The sequence below is a fragment of the Scardinius erythrophthalmus genome, assembly GCF_964197995.2.
Source record: "Scardinius erythrophthalmus genome assembly, chromosome: 11".
NCBI lineage: Eukaryota > Metazoa > Chordata > Actinopteri > Cypriniformes > Leuciscidae > Scardinius > Scardinius erythrophthalmus.
In genome coordinates this window covers 39,394,367-39,413,648 of record NC_138231.1, presented here as the reverse complement: position 1 = coordinate 39,413,648, position 19,282 = coordinate 39,394,367, and the positions used below count along the sequence as shown (strand labels likewise).

Genomic DNA, 19,282 nt, shown 5'->3' with positions numbered 1-19,282 from the left:
GTGCTGTATTTACATATGAAACTTTATTTCTTTCAGTTCACATCAAATTTGGGGGTTGGTATCATAAGTGTGAACAAAAGAACGAAATAGTTTATGTTGTTGTTTTATTCTAATACAAAATGATTTTGTCCCATACCTTTGATATAGGCTATTATGTGAAAGCGATTTCAATGTGACCCGGATCAAACTTTAATTTACATTAACTGCATGAATTTTTAATTTTGGTGCTGTTCAAATGTGTCATGCACAGGTCAAATTAGGATAGCTCTATGCTATCCTAATTTGCATGCATCCGATGATGCTCACTGATGGCACTTAAGTGACGCTTGTCTGCCGTTACGTACACCTACATCATTATTCGCGTCGCGTCAGCAGAGGGCGCGCGTGAGCGCGGATCCTACAACAACACATCGGTCGCGTCTCAGCCGCGCGCCTCTAGGCGCAGTCAAATGGCGCTTCTCCAGAGAGCCATGGCGTTCAGTCCGACCAGCTGATGATAATTAGGGTATAAACCGCTTTTACCGACATATTACTGTCTTACGATTCTGTAAGCTATTATTTCTTATTTTATATGCGACAAATGCGGATTTATAGGAATACATTGCGCTTAGTTGTGCGTGGAGCAAATGTTATTCCTATAACGGACTGACAACTGATAGATCCTAAGGTAAGCAATGCATGTAGATGTAGTGGTACTTTAAATCATTCTGTTTTACAGCAGTGATTTGTTTTGCTTGCATGCAACATTGTATGTTTTATTTAAAAATGTAGCTGTTGTTGATGTTTGCAACACGTAACATGCTGCTGATATTTTATGAGTAAGTTACACTGGCGTTTGGGAAATCTCATGCTGTCAGTCTGATCCGATTCGCATAATCAAGGGAAACTCCATTAGATCTTATACGAGCTGGTCATATATACAACAGGCTTCCCTATAGGGCTTTCCCTTTAATTATGACCAGTAGCATTAATGGTAATGGTGACATCTAAATGTATGTGTTTAAAACACTTCAGAAATGTACTTTTAGGAAACCAAGTGTTGTTTACTAACGGCTAGACTACTCAGAAAACAGACTCAGAGTTCATGTGTTCCCTTTCCCAGGACATAGCTCAGTCAAAACATGACCTTTTACAATGTTTGTGGGAGTTGTTCTTCATAGTTTGTTATATAATGCTGACAGTCTACTGATGATTCATTGGGTGAATATGCTTCCCACATTTGCAAGGGTGTTTAATGCATTAGGAAATCGGGGGTTTTTTTAACTAACGTTGTTTTTGCAAATGTGTGTGTTTATAGAGAGAGAGAGACAGTAATTCATTTACTAATTATATTGTTATTTCAGAGCTTTCTGTTAATAATTAAAATAGTAATCTGTGTACCTGTAACCAGTGTTATTTTAGTATTATTTATGTTTTTATAAATATTTTTAATGATATTTTATTTTTATATTTTTAGTTTTCGTTTTAATTTAAGTTAAAAAAATCTTTTTTTAATATTACTATTAGTTTAATTAATTTTCATTACTGTTTTAGTTTATTTCCTGTTAGAACTTATTTCAGTTATTTCAACTACAAAAATAGTTTACATTGTTTACACAAGATGTTTTAGTAGTTTTAGTTAACGTTAATAACTGACTGTAACCATAAGTGTGGTTCACATTCAGCCTACACAAATACTTTATTATTAATATTTTTTCTCAAGATTTTATTAGTCTGACAATGTGCTGCTATATTTTTTTCAGGTCATAGAAAAGTGGCCGAGCTGTGCGTGTACCCTATTCATGCATAGACTCCTTCAAAGCCTCTCTCAGCTTAGTTAGACTCAACTAGCAGTCACAGCCTTGGTATTTGTTGCTGTGGCCAGCCTGGGGGAGACCCAGATCATTTGTGTTATAAGTTTTAAATATTAGGTATAACTCTAGATGTAGAGTAGTGCCTGACCTATTGATTGGCAGCCTAATGGGGAGTTACTGCCCAACAGCAAAGATGTCAAAGCCAGAAAAGTCTTAAATTCAAAGAAATGTGGTAAATAGATTCAAATGAGGGAGTTATGAAATTAACTCTTTTTTTTTTGACAAGATTTATAGATCTTACCTATAGTGTGTAGAAAACTATCACTAAAAGGAATTTGAGACCTGCTTTGAACCTCACCTCAAAGAGAACTTACGCATTTGTTTGGTTTATGTGAAGGTTGAAGCCTTTAACCTAAATTGGGATGTTCAGACATAAAGATAACAAGAGGGGAAGTTAATTGAGCCAAGTGTGACGTTACAGAAGTGGGCTGAGCATGAAAGAGGGGCGTTAGTGTCTGCTGTAGTACAGCTGGGATTGCAGCTCTGAATGTCCCTTTCATGAAATGCACAGGGACTTCCCATGTCCGGAACAAACTGTGCCTGCCAGCTTTTAGTGTTCCTGCTCTATACGCACACGGGCAATTTAAATATTACATCAAGGTTTTGTTAATGTCTCAGCACAGGTAGACGAATTGTTAAAGGAGAACTCCGGTCAATTTTAACATTGAGCTCATTTTTTTGTAAATTTGGAGTGCTGTCAATACAGAGAACAACGACAAAAATCGGTGTTGCCTACACCGTGTTATCCTCTTTTTAAAATTTGCTCTCTGTTGACTTCAATGGGGCAAGTTTTAAACGTGCTTTTAGCCTCTTAACATCCTTGATGTGTCATTACAAGTGCACAGCTAATGTGAGTGATTCCTTCAGAGTGAACACGAGTGGATCTGACTGCAGTAGATGTGAAAGATATTAATAAAAATTGGTTTTTTACCCGTGATCACTCTGAAGGAATCACTCACATTAGCTGTGCACTTGTAATGACACATCAAGGATGTTAAGAGGCTAAAAGCAGGTTTAAAACTTGCCCCATTGAAGTCAACAGGGTGCAAATTTTAAAAAGAGGATAACACGGTGTAGGCAACTCCGATTTTTGTCGTTGTTCTCTGTATTGACAGCACTCCAAGTTTACAAAAAAATGAGCTCAATGTTAAAATTGACCGGAGTTCTCCTTTAAGACAATATTTTGTGGTTTCAATGTTTGTGGTTCTCTGATATGCTGTTCCTGCGTATTTTGTATCATGAGTTCACTTTGAGGTCATGTTGCATTGTCAGAATTATGGCTTTTTTTCCATCTGCTAAACTGTAATAACAACTCCCGACATCAAAAGAACAATGAATGGCAGTGGATCTGAACTGAACAGATCAGTAGAAGGAATCCCAAACGAAGTAGGTTAATCTCTGTACTAATGAGGCCACAGGCCATTGACTTCAAAACAGAAATTAAATTAACCAAAAAGTAAAAAAGCGGCTTACTTTCAGAGCCTTTGGCTGCATATCAAGTATTGATTTCTTATGAGAACAGGGAGTACACAAAGACAACTCTCCTACATATTTCTCTGTATTCCTCAGTATTTGTTGAATGAGAGATGATGGGTGTGCATTTTGAACTGCTACAAATCCTTTGATCCCAGCTATTCAAGTAATCTGTTCATTCCTCTTTAGATCATGCTGTCTAGTGTCTACACTGAAATGGAACAAGCTCTCTAGACATTCATCTCCTGAGCTTTCCCAATGCTTTCTAGTGCACACTGCGGATGTGTCACTCAATTAAACACTTAGCAATGATCTCAAATCCTTGTTTGTGAGACGATATCTCACATGATCTTATTAGTTGTTACTCAAATCTTCTTATTAAATGATTAATTTATATTGTGGTATAAGCCAAAATATTAATTAAATTAGACGAAGCTGTTAGTGTCTGACATATTTTGGGATCATATCATGATGAATGATTTTCCTTAATCTTTTGTGAAAACATCAACATCATCTCATTCTGAACTTCTGTACATGATGCAGATGATCAAAAGTTTTTAATTTGGCTTATTTATGGTGTATAAAATTTACTGAAAACTGAACATGAAAACTTTTTCATGTGTATTACTATGTTACTCCAGTAGGTCTTGCAGAGCATAGGTCTGTGCTCCATAGTCATGCATATGCTGGCATGTGTATGGCAAAAACAGGAAGTGTTGCTGTTTCCTTGGGCAGAGCTCGCATCCTGTGCTTGGCTGGAACACTCTCAGCTCCCTCAGTCCTGCACACTGAGTGTGTAAAACCACACTCTTCTAAATGAGCATACATGCTAGTTTTGTTATATTTGCAGAATTTGCCTTCATTATTATCCATTCCTCTTTGTTCTGAAGGAGTCATTGGCATTGGATTTTTCCACATAGCCACAGTGTTTTTGAGCAGAAGATGGCGCAGATGGGTATGGATGTAGTGTTTAAAATGGTTCTAAAGTGAGCATTTCCTGAATGTCCGAATCGTGAGAAACCAACGAGAAAACATAAAAGTGCCTTACTAATTCCGGAAAATGAATGGCTTACCTTTCACACTTTCCCATCCAATGATTCGTGAGCGTCATCTTCTCAGTTCTCGCGCATGCGTCGTGGCGCTCTCGTGAACTTGCGTCAAGAGGCCCACACAAAAGAAAATGAATAATTTAATAAAGTCGTTTTTTTATATATATATATTTTTTCACAGTTATTTGCTGCACTCAAATCAAATGAATGTTATAGTTAATTACAGACCAAGGCTAGTAAACGTATCCTATAAACTGCATGTTGAAATTATACTAGTGCTTAACCTTGAACACAAAAGCAACACCATACTAATGGCTATTAATTAATTTCGTTAGCAAACATGTAACTTTATATGCTTGTTTTCTTTGCGACCCCTTTAAATAAAGATTACAAGACTAAGCATTCGACCTATGCCAGAGCGTCCATGAATCTTTCTACAGTGTTGTTGCAAGGGCTGCGAGAGCAAATTTTGATGCTCTCGACGATGACGGTGTGAAAGCACAATAGTATGTTTAGTAATAAACAATTGGGGGTTGGTATCATAAGTGTGAACAAAAGAACGAAATTGTTTATGTTGTTGTTTTATTCTAATACAAAATGATTTTGTCCCATACCTTTGATATAGGCTATTATGTGAAAGCGATTCCAATGTGACCCGGGTCAAACTTTAATTTACATTAACTGCATGATTTTTTAATTTTGGTGCTGTTCAAATGTGTCATGCACAGGTCAAATTTGAAGTCATATTAGTATGAGTCATGGCGCAGTGTGGTCTGAGGAAAATACAAAAATTGAGATGTTATTCACTAAAAATGTCTGATTTGGCCATTAATTTTTTTATGATTTAAATAAATTAATTGGTTGATCCAGTTCACAAAACCAGTCTGAATGATTTGTTCATGAATTCGACTGATTCAGTTCAGGAAATTCAACTTACTGACTCTGGAACTGTTCCTTTAAGGTCGACTTCAGGAGACTGCTGCAATTTGAGTGACTGAGAACATTGGCAATACATTTTATTTTTGTCAGAACCAGGTTCCGTGTCCATAGTTCATTAACGTTAGTTTGAATGCAAAATCATTTTGAATCTCTCTCTCTCTCTCTCTCTCTCTCTCTCTCTCTCTCTCTCTCTCTCTCTCTCTCTCTCTCTCTCTCTCTCTCTCTCTCTCTCTCTCTCTCTCTCTCTCTCTCTCTCTCGGCAGCAACATTAAGTCTGACTAGCACAGATATATGCTTATGTATTCACATACTCCTCCTTTGTAATGTAATCCAATTAAGCAATTAGGTTGTTCAGGGATTTCAGTGTTGTTGCTGACACAAATCCGAAGACCTGCCAAAGGCATCTCTGTATGTTTGTTCTGAGCACATTTAGACTAATTTAAAGTGCTGCTGTAAATGGTTTTGACACTTTTTAAAATTTTGATGCAGATATGAAGAGGTACAGTGAGTTAGTGTTAGGGCTGGGCGATAAAACGATAACGATATGTATCGCGATAGACACGTAATCAATATCAATAAAAAATGCGTTCGATAAAACGTTCGATAATTTTTTTTTTTTTTCTTCGTCGGAAGAAACCAGAGGTTGCGAAAGCAAATTTGGTTGCATGAACAAATTAAGGCACTCAACTATCTGGTAACCTTGCAACGTAGGGGGTGACACGCAACAGCCAGTCAGTATGGTTGCGCAATATTGTTGTCTCGTGTTGGATTCTTCAGTAACAGAACCGGCGTGTAGTGATATAGCGATTGTTGATAAAACAGGAAAAGTCAGCTCGCCTGACTTCAAGTCTGACCGTAGTCAGACCATGTCGTCTGCAAATTATGCAAGACCATCGTCAGTTTCTCTGTTATTCGCGTGCTTATGAGCTGTTTTAACGTGTGCGTTTCTCAGCGCGTACACGTGAAGCTCACATGCACTCTGTCTACCAGCGCCTGTGGATACTGGACTGTATTTCGAGTCTTATTGTGCTAATATGTTATATACACACAAGGTTTACATAAACTAGTCGGATATGTCTAAAGTGAAAGCAAACTTGAGAAAATTGAGAGAAAATCTGCTTGTCAAATGCGTGTATATTAGACGCGTCGCGCGCAGCTCTTAAAGAGACAGTATAGTAATAGTAAACACGCTGCCGCTTGTCCTTAAAGGGATAGTTCACCCAAAAATAAAAATTCGCTCATTATTTACGCACTCTAATGTTGTTCCAAACCTGTATTAATTTCCTTCTTATATTTTCAAATATTAATATTTTGAAGAATGTGGATCCAAACAGTAAACAGAGCTATCCCTTTAATGTTAATAAAACAACAAAATGCAAAGAGAAAATAATTCACTGCTCTTGATTGATAACTTTAATAGTAGCTTTAATAAGTATCAATGTATAAATTATACAGTGAAGTCTGTTTTGTTTTATTTTCATATTTGTTCATTTAATTACTTTCTTCAATGCTACTGTTAAATACACCTGCTGTAGCTGAAAACATAAAGCACTGTTTATTAAATCTGTATATTAGGTTGTGTGTACGTGTAATGTGTATCTTTGATCTTAATATTTAATAACAAAGAACATAATGAGAACTTTTTTATCTTCGCCCCTGTCTGCCATTCTTTTTTGTTTTACATTTTGTTACCTAAGGCTTTGAGCATTACAACCAAACTAATGTCCATATTTTAAAAACAGCCACAAAATAGTAAAACCAACATAAAAAAGAATCGTGATAAAATCATTAATCGTGATTTTCCTGAAAAAAATCTTAATATTATGTTTGCCATATCGCCCACCCCTTTATAAAGCATTTCTTACGTATTCTTTAATTTTGCACCTTAATGTTAAGAGATAATTGTTAAGTGTTCATTCAGATTTTAGACAAATTATTTGAGTGAGTGTTTTCCATGGTCGTGTTGACATTTCTGCCTTTATAACTGATGGGATTATAATCAGAAAGTTTAAAATAAAAAATCTTTAAATGTAATGTATTTGTCTCCTGGACTGGTCCTTATTTTAAATATGTCATAAAAAATATCAATAATTATCGATATCGACCGATATGAAACACTTATATCGTGATACAGTTTTCAGCCATATCGCCCAGCCCTAGTTAGTGTAAAGATATGCTTTTGAATACTGATACTTTGAATTTGTCTCTACATTGTCTTCATTTATGGAATAAAATGTCTTTTAATGTTTCCACCAAAGGTCTTGACTATAGCCAAACTGTTTCTAGACCGCTCATAAGAGACAGTTGGAGCGACAATGGAGAGAACAGCTTAATTTGGCTTCAACCTAGATAGATTAAAAATAGATCTTATGTAAGACCTTTATCAGTTATATAATTTTACTCATACTCGCGCTCAAATGAAAGTTATCTTGGCCCCAACGCTTTTTGCAAAACTGAGCAAAGCCAGTTCCTTTATTAAAGTGATCCGTGAGCACTTTTAAATGTGCATACACAAGAAGAAAATGTGCTTTAGAGCTTGGTATTAGTGCTATTTACCTCCATCAGCAGATAGAGAAGTTCAATTACAGTGCCAGGCTTTTGGACACTCTCGGTCTTCATCTTGGACTCTTTGAGGTATTCATTGTGTCAAACTGATGTGCGTGACCCAACTTTATAGGGTATTTCCCTTCCTGGCCCATTTCTATGGAGGAAGAGCTTAAGATGTGGTTAGTTGTTGTCTAGATGAATGAACAATGGAGGTTTATAGGCCTTCTTTCATGCCTGGGATTTCCCCTTCGATTTTGGAAAAACTCTGAAAAGAAAAAGTCTTTGGTGGACATTATAGTAATTTTATAGTAATTTATTCCTTTTCAAAGTTACCTTGTTCTAGTTGTTTGAATTTAAGTCTATTTTTGAACTACAGTAGAGTGCTTTCTCAGAGGCCTATTGTTTATATAGTATTATATCATAGTATTTTATTATAGGGCTGGGCGATATGGCTGAAAACTGTATCACGATATAAGTGTTTCATATCGGTCGATATCGATAATTATTGATATTTTTTATGACATATTTAAAATAAGGACCAGTCCAGGAGACAAATACATTACATTTAAAGATTTTTTATTTTAAACTTTCTGATTATAATCCCATCAGTTATAAAGGCAGAAATGTCAACACGACCATGGAAAACACTCACTCAAATAATTTGTCTAAAATCTGAATGAACACTTAACAATTATCTCTTAACATTAAGGTGCAAAATTAAAGAATACGTAAGAAATGCTTTATAAAGGGGTGGGCGATATGGCAAACATAATATTAAGATTTTTTTCAGGAAAATCACGATTAATGATTTTATCACGATTCTTTTTTATGTTGGTTTTACTATTTTGTGGCTGTTTTTAAAATATGGACATTAGTTTGGTTGTAATGCTCAAAGCCTTAGGTAACAAAATGTAAAACAAAAAAGAATGGCAGACAGGGGCGAAGATAAAAAAGTTCTCATTATGTTCTTTGTTATTAAATATTAAGATCAAAGATACACATTACACGTACACACAACCTAATATACAGATTTAATAAACAGTGCTTTATGTTTTCAGCTACAGCAGGTGTATTTAACAGTAGCATTGAAGAAAGTAATTAAATGAACAAATATGAAAATAAAACAAAACAGACTTCACTGTATAATTTATACATTGATACTTATTAAAGCTACTATTAAAGTTATCAATCAAGAGCAGTGAATGATTTTCTCTTTGCATTTTGTTGTTTTATTAACATTAAAGGGATAGCTCTGTTTACTGTTTGGATCCACATTCTTCAAAATATTAATATTTGAAAATATAAGAAGGAAATTAATACAGGTTTGGAACAACATTAGAGTGCGTAAATAATGAGCGAATTTTTATTTTTGGGTGAACTATCCCTTTAAGGACAAGCGGCAGCGTGTTTACTATTACTATACTGTCTCTTTAAGAGCTGCGCGCGACGCGTCTAATATACACGCATTTGACAAGCAGATTTTCTCTCAATTTTCTCAAGTTTGCTTTCACTTTAGACATATCCGACTAGTTTATGTAAACCTTGTGTGTATATAACAGTATTAGCACAATAAGACTCGAAATACAGTCCAGTATCCACAGGCGCTGGTAGACAGAGTGCATGTGAGCTTCACGTGTACGCGCTGAGAAACGCACACGTTAAAACAGCTCATAAGCACGCGAATAACAGAGAAACTGACGATGGTCTTGCATAATTTGCAGACGACATGGTCTGACTACGGTCAGACTTGAAGTCAGGCGAGCTGACTTTTCCTGTTTTATCAACAATCGCTATATCACTACACGCCGGTTCTGTTACTGAAGAATCCAACACGAGACAACAATATTGCGCAACCATACTGACTGGCTGTTGCGTGTCACCCCCTACGTTGCAAGGTTACCAGATAGTTGAGTGCCTTAATTTGTTCATGCAACCAAATTTGCTTTCGCAACCTCTGGTTTCTTCCGACGAAGAAAAAAAAAAAAAATTATCGAACGTTTTATCGAACGCATTTTTTATTGATATTGATTACGTGTCTATCGCGATACATATCGTTATCGTTTTATCGCCCAGCCCTATTTTATTATATATTTCTGCATTATTTGCAAATATTACCTTTTTAAACGGTTTGTATGATCAGCTTGTCTACCATCGGTCATAAAACTAAATGAAAAAATAGGTATACAATACGGACTCATTTTGGCACTTGAAATTGTGTGGGCCATTTTGACTGACTCTTCATTATTGTGATGTGTATATCCTTGATTCATCAAATTTGAAGAATAGAATCAAATGGTATTGTTTGGATTGTATAAAGTGGGCATTGCAAATGCAAACTAAAACTGTTTTATGTGAGTGACAGGTTGCTGGAGAAGAGGGATTGAAACTTGTCTGGCCATTGGACACAACCTCTGCAGTCTTCTATCACTTTTATTCACACCGACGAGGTTTTATTGCGACTGTGATGAATCAGAAATGTTGGGTTGCGGTCCTACAGTGTGATGAAGAACCGCTTAACTGGTGATGTTTGATGCAGTGTGTTTGTCAGAGTAAGAGAAATCTTGCATTCTCAACATTGCCTCCTTCGCACTAAAGAAAAAGCAGTCCATGATAGATTTCTACAGAAGAGGATTAAGGGCCAAGCAATAATCAAAAAATAAAACCATCTCGAGATTAAAGTCATTATGCAAAATTAAACTCGTTAAATTTTGAGAGAAAAAAGTCGAAATACAATCTTGAGAATAAACTCATTAAATATCGAGAATAAAGTCGTTGTGTTTCGAGAAAAAAAACTCGTTAAATTTCGAGAATAAAGTCGCTGTGTTTCGAGAAAAAAAGTCGAAATGAAATGTAGAGAATAACGCATTTGATCAGTGTTCATTGCATTGCCTACTGACAGAGGACATGGCAGAGTTGGATCACTTAAGGTCTGTTCACAACGGGACAAATTTCGCGCGCGATATTCGCCGACGTTTAACGCAACGTGACTAAACAAAGGGCGCCAATGTGAGTGTGCACACCGACGCGAAAAACGCCACCCGTAAAAGCGTCATTTTTTAAAAAAACGCCTCGGTTTCGTTTTTTTGGTTTGACGCGCCTCGTCAAAAACTATCCGACCAATGAGATTGGCGCTTTTGCTCACGTGTCTGGAGCTTCTGAAGTTACAGTAAAACACAACTTGGGGGCGCTCAAACACAAAACGGTCTTGCCGAGCACACATACGTAACGGCGAAGAAGATATACGCCGAGTAGCGTCTACACTGCCGGGAAGAAATAAGACGAGGAAGATGCAAGGCAAGATGAATGTAGAGCTGCTGGTCTCATTGGTGTCGGAACATAAAGAACTATATGACAAACGCGACAGCGACTACAAAAATCTTGATAAAAGAGAACTGTTATGGAGTGGTATTAAGCGCCATCTAATGTCAGGGAATGAATTTGCATGTTCACTCGGCTCATCGTCAGCGAAAATTGCTTGGGTGTGAACACAAAAAACGTGTTGAAAAAAGCTGGCGAATAACGCGCGCCGATATTCGTCCTGGTGTGTACGGCCCTTTAGTCAAGCTATATTTTAGACTTTCTTTCAGTAACAAAGAAATACTATCAACTTTAGCTAATTATGACAGAATAATAATTAGCATACGAACTTTAAAGAGAATTTGCAAGCAGCTAAGTCCAATTTGCGCGATGTACTCACTTTTGTCCAACATGAAATGACAACCAGTGGACAAATGCAAGGTTATCGCTGGCTTCACCTACGCGCGATTCATCGAGGTTTCCCAGGATACCATAAGACGCATTATTAAACTTGTTGATTACGATTATTTTGACTTTCGACTTTTTTCTTGAAATTTAACGACTTTTTTCTCGAAACACAACGACTTTATTCTCGATATTTAATGTTTATTCTCAAGATTGTATTTCGACTTTTTTTCCTCGAAATTTAGCAAGTTTAATCTCGCATTATAATGACTTTAATCTCTAGATGGTTTTATTTTTTTTATTATTGCTTGGCCCTAATCCTCCTCCGTAGATTTCAGACACTGCACAACATATTATTTTTTTCATTTGAGGATTTCATAAAGTGCAGTGATTTATGGTGTCATTGTTGTCATAAGATGTACATCATAGAGTCACTGCTTTGACTTCTACCCAAGATCTCAAGGCAGGCGACCTGAAAAGCAACGATCATAAAGGACTATATAATCTCCCCGTGTACACGTGGCTTTACAAATGATATGACTGAGAGTTGCTGTGTGGGTGTGCTGACGGAGGTGAGAGGCCCAAACGGAGAGACGCACAGCCTGCTGAGAGCCGTTTGTTGTTTGGGCTGTCGACTATTCCCGCCACCACTAACACGATGAGATCCTGCAGGCGCAAGCACATGAGTCTCCATCTGTCTCCACCTACACAGATATCTGCTGTGGGGAAGCGCACTAACTAGTCCATATGAATGTTCCTCAGTTCATTATTTCAGCTCATGATGACGTGTAGCGCTCTGTGAGGTACAGTGAACCACAATTACTTTTTAGTAACTTCAGTTGCAAAAAGTTTTGCTGTGCCATATTGGGAAGGAGCGTTTGAAAGTTTACACGTACAGTAGCCTTATAAATGATATGTGTGTGTTATGCGGAGGTCTGTTTGTTTTTAGCGAGCTGCGCCGTGTTGCTCGTGCTCTCTGAGGGAGTCTGTTCTGTAGGGTTCTCCGGTGGAGACAGTCATTAGTTTTCTTTGGGTTGCCTGGCAGCAATACTGAGGGATATTGACATACTTGCCATTGACTGATTGGACAAGCTTTCAGCAAACAGCAGAAGCTCTCGGGAGGAAAACTCTGTGGCTGACAGACCAAGCATTTTAATGGATAAGTAATGAGATCCCCTAAATCTTTGTATCAATGGCCCTAGTTAAAGGTACCTTTTTACCCTTTAAGTTTAAAATATTGTCTTTTGTATGGAAACAGTATCATTACCATATCAGCTTTTGGCCTATATTCGAATTTTTAATTAATCAATATTGTGTATTTAATTGTGCCTGCTAATTTCCATGATTTATTTTTACATTTAGATTAACTTTAAGTGAGCATTAGATGACAACAATGGTAATCTTTAAAAGCACTGCTAAAAGTAATATTTAGCTTATGTCTAAAACAATATACATTTTTCCTTACTGTACATTATAATGTTTTGATCATTGTTATTGTTAACTGAAACTAAAACAATTTGAATTGCTTTTGGTAAGTGAAATAAAGCTAAAATATTGTTAGATAGTAATATAAACAAAAAATATGAAAAAGCAAATAAAATTAGTAGCTAAAATTAAAACTGAAAATATAAAAATAAAAGCTAATTCAAAATATGAATAAATGCTATAGAAGTATATAAATTATACTAAAATCATATTATACTAGTTATACTAAAAAAAAACAATGGTTGTGATGCCTAAATTCACTTGTTGCATTTATTATTTATAATTTGTAGTGTTTTATTTTTAAAGATGGATAAAATATGGCATTTATTTACTGCTTTAGCTGTTTTTAAGACATGCTTTCTCTCTGTCTTTTAGTGTCCCGGATCGGCATACCATGAGCAGCTCTCGCTACGAACCCAGCTGGGACGTGGACCTGGCGCCGCTTCTGTCCTGTAAACTGTGCCTGGGAGAGTTTCCCCTGGAACAGATGACCACCATCTCCCAGTGCCAGTGCATATTTTGCAGTCTGGTAAGGACTGTGTCTTCAGTGGCCACTCCTGTGTGTTTTTCAGCAATGTGTCAACTAGTGTTACAAAACAAATTGTAATGCAGTCTCTTTACAATGTGAGAATACAGCAGTAATGTAATGATAGATAGATAGATAGATAGATAGATAGATAGATAGATAGATAGATAGATAGATAGATAGATAGATAGATAGATAGATAGATAGCAGTTGATTTTGCCATGCTAATAAAGTTTTTTTGAATCTTGATATGTTCTCTACGAGCAGCTCTTGAATGTTGTCTCAGCATGCTGTGATGGTCTGATGTTGGCTTGACTACAATGAACAGCGTGTTTGTGGGTGGAAACATAACCACAGGCAGCAGTTGTCTCATCATTTTTTCAAAGATGAAAAATAAGAAATCTGTCTCTTACAGTGTTTGAAGCAATATGTTGAACTGCTCATTAAAGAGGGCCTCGAACCGGCTATTAGCTGTCCAGACTCTGCCTGCCCGAAACAGGGACATTTACTGGAAAATGAGGTAAGTTCACTTAAAATGTGTCACTTTTGCTAGAGACTAGAAAGACTATTGAAGTTTTAAAGTATTACGACAGTCTCTCTCCCTGTCATTTGCTCCTGTCTTGCTCATATACTCTGTTTCTAGATTGAGTGTATGGTGGCTGCAGAGGTCATGCAACGTTATAAGAGACTCCAGTTTGAGCGAGGTGAGTTTCCCTGAGAGATGCATAAGTGCGTGGTCCTAAATAGTTTCATTTTTTACACCCATCTCTTAAACTCATCTACTTAAAAGCTCTGTTTTTTGCTACTGTCTATAAGAAATGCATTGCATTTTTAATGAATATTAATATAGAGTTTTCTGTCATGTGTAATATAGTATTTTTTAAATGCTTAATCTTCAACATCAGCCTTTTTTTTTGCAAAGCCTGCATCAAATTTTGACACATTCATAAAACTTTTACACAGAATTGTTGTAGATGTCTGTAGTAGTTGCAGATCAGACCAAATGGGTCATCATTTCAAGCATGCTGTTTGTTTTTCCTTACAGAGGTTCTTCTGGATCCTTGTCGGACCTGGTGCCCGTCGTCCTCGTGCCAAACGGTGTGCCAGCTGAATGAAGCAGAGGTGCAGTTGCCGCAGCCGGTTCAGTGCCCTCAGTGCAGTCTGCGTTTCTGCTCTGCCTGCAGGGCGGACTGCCACACCGGCCAGGCGTGTCAGGAGAGCCTGCCAATTACAACCTTCCTGCCTGGGGAAAACGGGTAAAACCTCAGCATCAAATCATGTAGCATTCACAGCAGAGATATTGCTCCTGTGGGTGTACCCCATTATGTACAGATAATAACAATTATCTTATATTCCCCCTTATTTAAGTCTCTTGGCCTATTTAAAGTCTCCTTTTGTGTCTTTTGTTAAAGTCTCCAGCACTGCATCTGGTATTCATTTTGGTTACAATTCTGTTTAGAGTCCTTTTGATTTCAACAGAAACACTTTTTTACAATACAAAATAATTTTTTATAAAATCGAAAGATGAGAACCGATTAAATGCATCAAAATTGACAGTAAATACATTCATATTGTTACAAAATATTTATTTAGTTATTTTGAACTTCCTACTCAAAGAATACCCCAAAATATTAATCCTAAAAAGGCCACAACTGTTTTAACAATTGATAAGAACAACAACAATTGAACAGCAAATCAGCATATTAAAATGATTTCTGAAGGATCATGTGACACTGAAGACTGCAATGATGCTGAAAATTCAGCTTTGCCCTCAGGAATAAGTTCCATTTTAAAAATGTATTAAAATAATAATAATAATAAAAAAAAGTCTAATTAATTGTAATAATTTATCACTATTACAGTTTTTACTTTATTTTGATCCAATAAATGCAGCCTTGGTGAGCATAAGAGACTTCTTTAAAAAATAATAATAATAATTCAACTCCAAAAACTGTAGTGTTTATATATAACTGTGAAGTATGTTAGCAAGTTTTATTTATAATCAGACTTCATAACATTAGCAACATGTGTCTCTCAGACCCTAAACAGAACATGAAGCTCAACATCTCTTGTGTTTCATGTTCATCTCCCCGCTTCAGTTTCAACATCAAGAGCCTGGAGGACGAGGCTCCGATCAAACGCTGTCCTAAATGTAAAGTGTACATTGAGAGAGATGAAGGCTGTGCCCAGATGATGTGTAAGAACTGCAAGCACGCCTTCTGCTGGTACTGCCTGGAGTCATTGGACGTAAGTTGTGCATATGACTTATTATTATTTTATTATTTCTATTATTTAAAGGAGGCCAAAAAATGTCTATGTACCATAAAGGTAGAACGCCCATAGGAATGTCTTATTAACTGTGTTATTGCTCCACTACAGTCATGCTTGTTTAGACCGATATATTGTGGGAGTTTTAAAGTGCTGCTTCTCCATGTAACTCATATTTATCTTTATTGACTCTAACATCTTTCCTTCACTTCCTCAGGATGACTTCTTACTGATCCACTATGATAAAGGTCCGTGCCGGAACAAACTGGGACATTCCAGAGCCTCCGTCATCTGGCATCGGACACAGGTATGTGCCACATGAGCGCATCCCTCCAGACTGCAGATCTGAAGTGCTAAAGACAAGCTGGACCACACATTTCACCTCAAATAACTCCCCAATGTTGTAAAAGTAACAGAGCATGATCTATCTGTGCAAGGTTAGAGATATTTTATTGCAGGGGTGCCCAATCCTGCTCCTGGCGATCGACTGTCCTGCACAGTTCATCTCCAACCCTAATCAAACACACCTGCCTTTAATTTTCAAATGATCCTGACGTGCTCTGAAGACCTTAATTGGTTGCTTCAGGTGTGTTTGATTAGGGTTGGAGATGAACTGTGCAGGACAGTCGATCGCCAGGCGCAGGATTGGGCACCCCTGTTTTATTGTATTTGAAATGGAGAGAGAATGAGGGGTGGCTGATCCTCAAAAGCACAACAGGAGGCAGCGATGCCATTTTAAATCTGCTTAAATGTGTGTATGCATATGATGCGTCTCTTTATTTAGTGGTAGATGTATAAAAGCCCCCCCCCCTCACGTACTGTATGTTAATATTTCAGACATTTGATGTAGAGGGAACTACATTGTCTTAATATTTTGTCATCACAACTCAACAAATCATCAGTTTGATAATTCAGCACTTATCTCAAAACTAATGGGCTATTCCATCAATTAAAAATAGGCATTTTAGAATGAGATCATTGTTTTATATAAACAATGTATACAATATATACTGATCAAATGTTTGGTGTCAGTTCGTATTTTTTTGGCAAGTCTTTTATTCTCACTAAGACTTACTTATTTGATTAAAATACTGTACAAAATAAAATCGTTTATTATTATTATTATTATTATTACAATTTAAAATAAGTTTTCAAATTTATACAGTATATAGTTTAAATGTAATTTTTTCCTGTGATGGTAAAGCTGGATTTTCAACATCATTACTTCAGTCTTTAGTGTCACATGATCCTTCATAAATCATTCTAATATGTTGATTTGGTGCTCAAGAAACATTTATTATTATTATCAATATTGAAAACAGTTGTGCTGCTAAATATTTTTCAATATTCTTTGATTAATAGAATTTATAGCAGTTATTTAAAAAGATATCCTCTGTAACATTATTAATGCCCCATGGTCACTTTCTAACAATTTTAAAATATCCTTGCTTAAAGTTATATTTTTTTATTATTATTATTATTTTAGGAGGGCACAAGTTTTTTGTTTTTTTTTAAAGCCAAGTGTTTTGCATGTTTGCTTGTTGATTTTCCATTTTATTTAGACGGTTCTTTAACATTTTCAGAACTGGAAAGTTTTTACATTCTTGATGCTCCCAAAACTATATAGAAGCTTTTTTCTGGGAAAAAACTAAATCAGTACCAGCAGCATAGAATATGATTACCAAGAGCCATTACTGCCCTCCCGTGGCAGAATGCCTTCTGGTTTGACATGTAAGAGCATCACAGACCAATATCCGTTTCAGTTTATAAACAACAGGAATGTGTACACACATCATGTTTTCATTGTGATCTTTTCATTTGTGTGATCAGGTTGTTGGGATCTTTGCTGGCTTCGGTCTGCTCTTGCTAGTGGCCTCCCCTTTCCTTTTGCTGGCTACTCCCTTCGTCCTCTGCTGCAAATGCAAGTGTAAACGTGGCGACGACGACCCTCTTCCTACCTAGAGCTCAGTTTCAGCTTCAGGAGGCGACTTGCATCTCGTTTGGATCAGCTGTGATCCCACCTCACCTGATTCTCCTGAGCACACTTTGCAGGGGCGTTGGTGAAAGACTCGGCTCGTCTGTCCGTGAGACTGCACATCTCCGTTGCATTCAAATGTTGACTTGCATTGAAAGGTGTTATGGAGGAGCAGAGAAGGTGATTGGATAAGCCATCGAGTTAAAGAGATGTTTGGAAGCAAGCACTTTTGTTTCCTGTATGACATACAGCTGTTCTTTTGTTACACACTGTCTTGTACTCTTTTCTCATCTTCACTGTTTCTTCACTTTATGTGGTATTATGGTTAACTAAGCTTTTTTATGATGTTGTTTAACCTGGGATATAACAAAAGACAAGTTCTGTTGATTACAGACTTGACAGGAATACACTTCTTAGCACTGCTTTCATTCTTGTAGCATATTCACACAACCTCAAAATTTCTGCCAGTTTTTCTAGTGTATTTGCAAATGCATGCTGGAGGCAGAGGATGTTACTTCCTGCAGAAGCTCTAATGAGCCTCAGTCTGCCATTTGCTTCTGTATGCTTCCTGTACACTCTTTCTTAGGACAGGAAAACCTTGTTCTTCCATTTGAGTTTACTCAGATACTGCACACACACCCCAGACGTAGCAGACGTGCCACCTGATGCCTTCTCAAAGCTTGTGGGTTTGGGCGTTGCTGAAATATTTCTTATCCTTCTGGTATCGGAGAGTTGGTCACATATCGATCACTGTTTATAATCACAAACGTATCATTAAAGCAAGCTAATATTTTATTCACGTCGTGAATTGTGCCATCTACATGCATTTTGTTAATTTTAGCAGATATGTTGGCTTAACCCAGAAGGGTCTTATCCACAACCTGTTGAAGATCCAAATGCAACCTGCATTACCATGTGCCTGCCAATTTAGGTCAAAGTATTCAGGCCAGTGAGGCTTAACTTCTTACTTTTCAGGTCACTCTAGGAGTTGCGTATTTAATTCATTCATTTTTTGGAGTCATACTATTGGGAACAATTTGCCAAATGTGATGTGTGAGCCCGTGTGTTCACTGTCTAGCACATTAATAATTGGTTGATTACTAGGGAACACCAACTGTAGTTTTTGTTTTTGTTCAGTTAAATATACCTTTAATTTTTTTCTATGTTTTGTACATTTTTTTTTTTAAGTGTTAAAACACTTTTTGTAGCTAACTGTATATACTGTGTATTCACATGTTTTTCATGTTTAAATATATTATGCTGCAGTGCACTTGGTTGGCTTTTCTTTCACAATAGTTAAAAATTAATAATTTGGCCCATCTCCATACTGCAATGTTGTTAAGTGAGAACAACAAAGCATATTTGCATTGTCATTGATTGGACAAATGCAAAAAGCGGACTGGAGTCTAGCATTGCTCATGCTCGATTTATATTATATTGCCCCTTTTTAAGACTATAAAGCAGG

At 36.7% G+C, this 19,282-nt stretch overlaps 1 protein-coding gene across 3 annotated transcripts; it reads left to right on the top strand.

Annotated features, from left to right (window-relative positions):
* Positions 1 to 348: 348 nt before the first annotated feature.
* rnf144ab (ring finger protein 144ab) lies at positions 349 to 19,082 on the top strand. 3 transcript variants are annotated; one of them, XM_081378334.1, is made up of 8 exons: positions 349 to 667; positions 13,424 to 13,577; positions 13,990 to 14,094; positions 14,218 to 14,278; positions 14,620 to 14,830; positions 15,674 to 15,821; positions 16,060 to 16,149; positions 17,673 to 19,082. In XM_081378334.1, the coding sequence occupies exons 2-8, from the start codon at positions 13,443 to 13,445 to the stop codon at positions 17,802 to 17,804; spliced, it is 882 nt and encodes a 293-aa protein (XP_081234460.1). In that variant the 5' UTR covers positions 349 to 667; positions 13,424 to 13,442; the 3' UTR covers positions 17,805 to 19,082. The 3 variants fall into 3 exon arrangements, with proteins under 3 accessions (XP_081234460.1, XP_081234462.1, XP_081234461.1); XM_081378336.1 differs by lacking the exon at positions 349 to 667 and adding an exon at positions 11,080 to 11,155; XM_081378335.1 differs by lacking the exon at positions 349 to 667 and adding an exon at positions 12,079 to 12,366.
* The last annotated feature ends 200 nt before the right edge of the window (positions 19,083 to 19,282 follow it).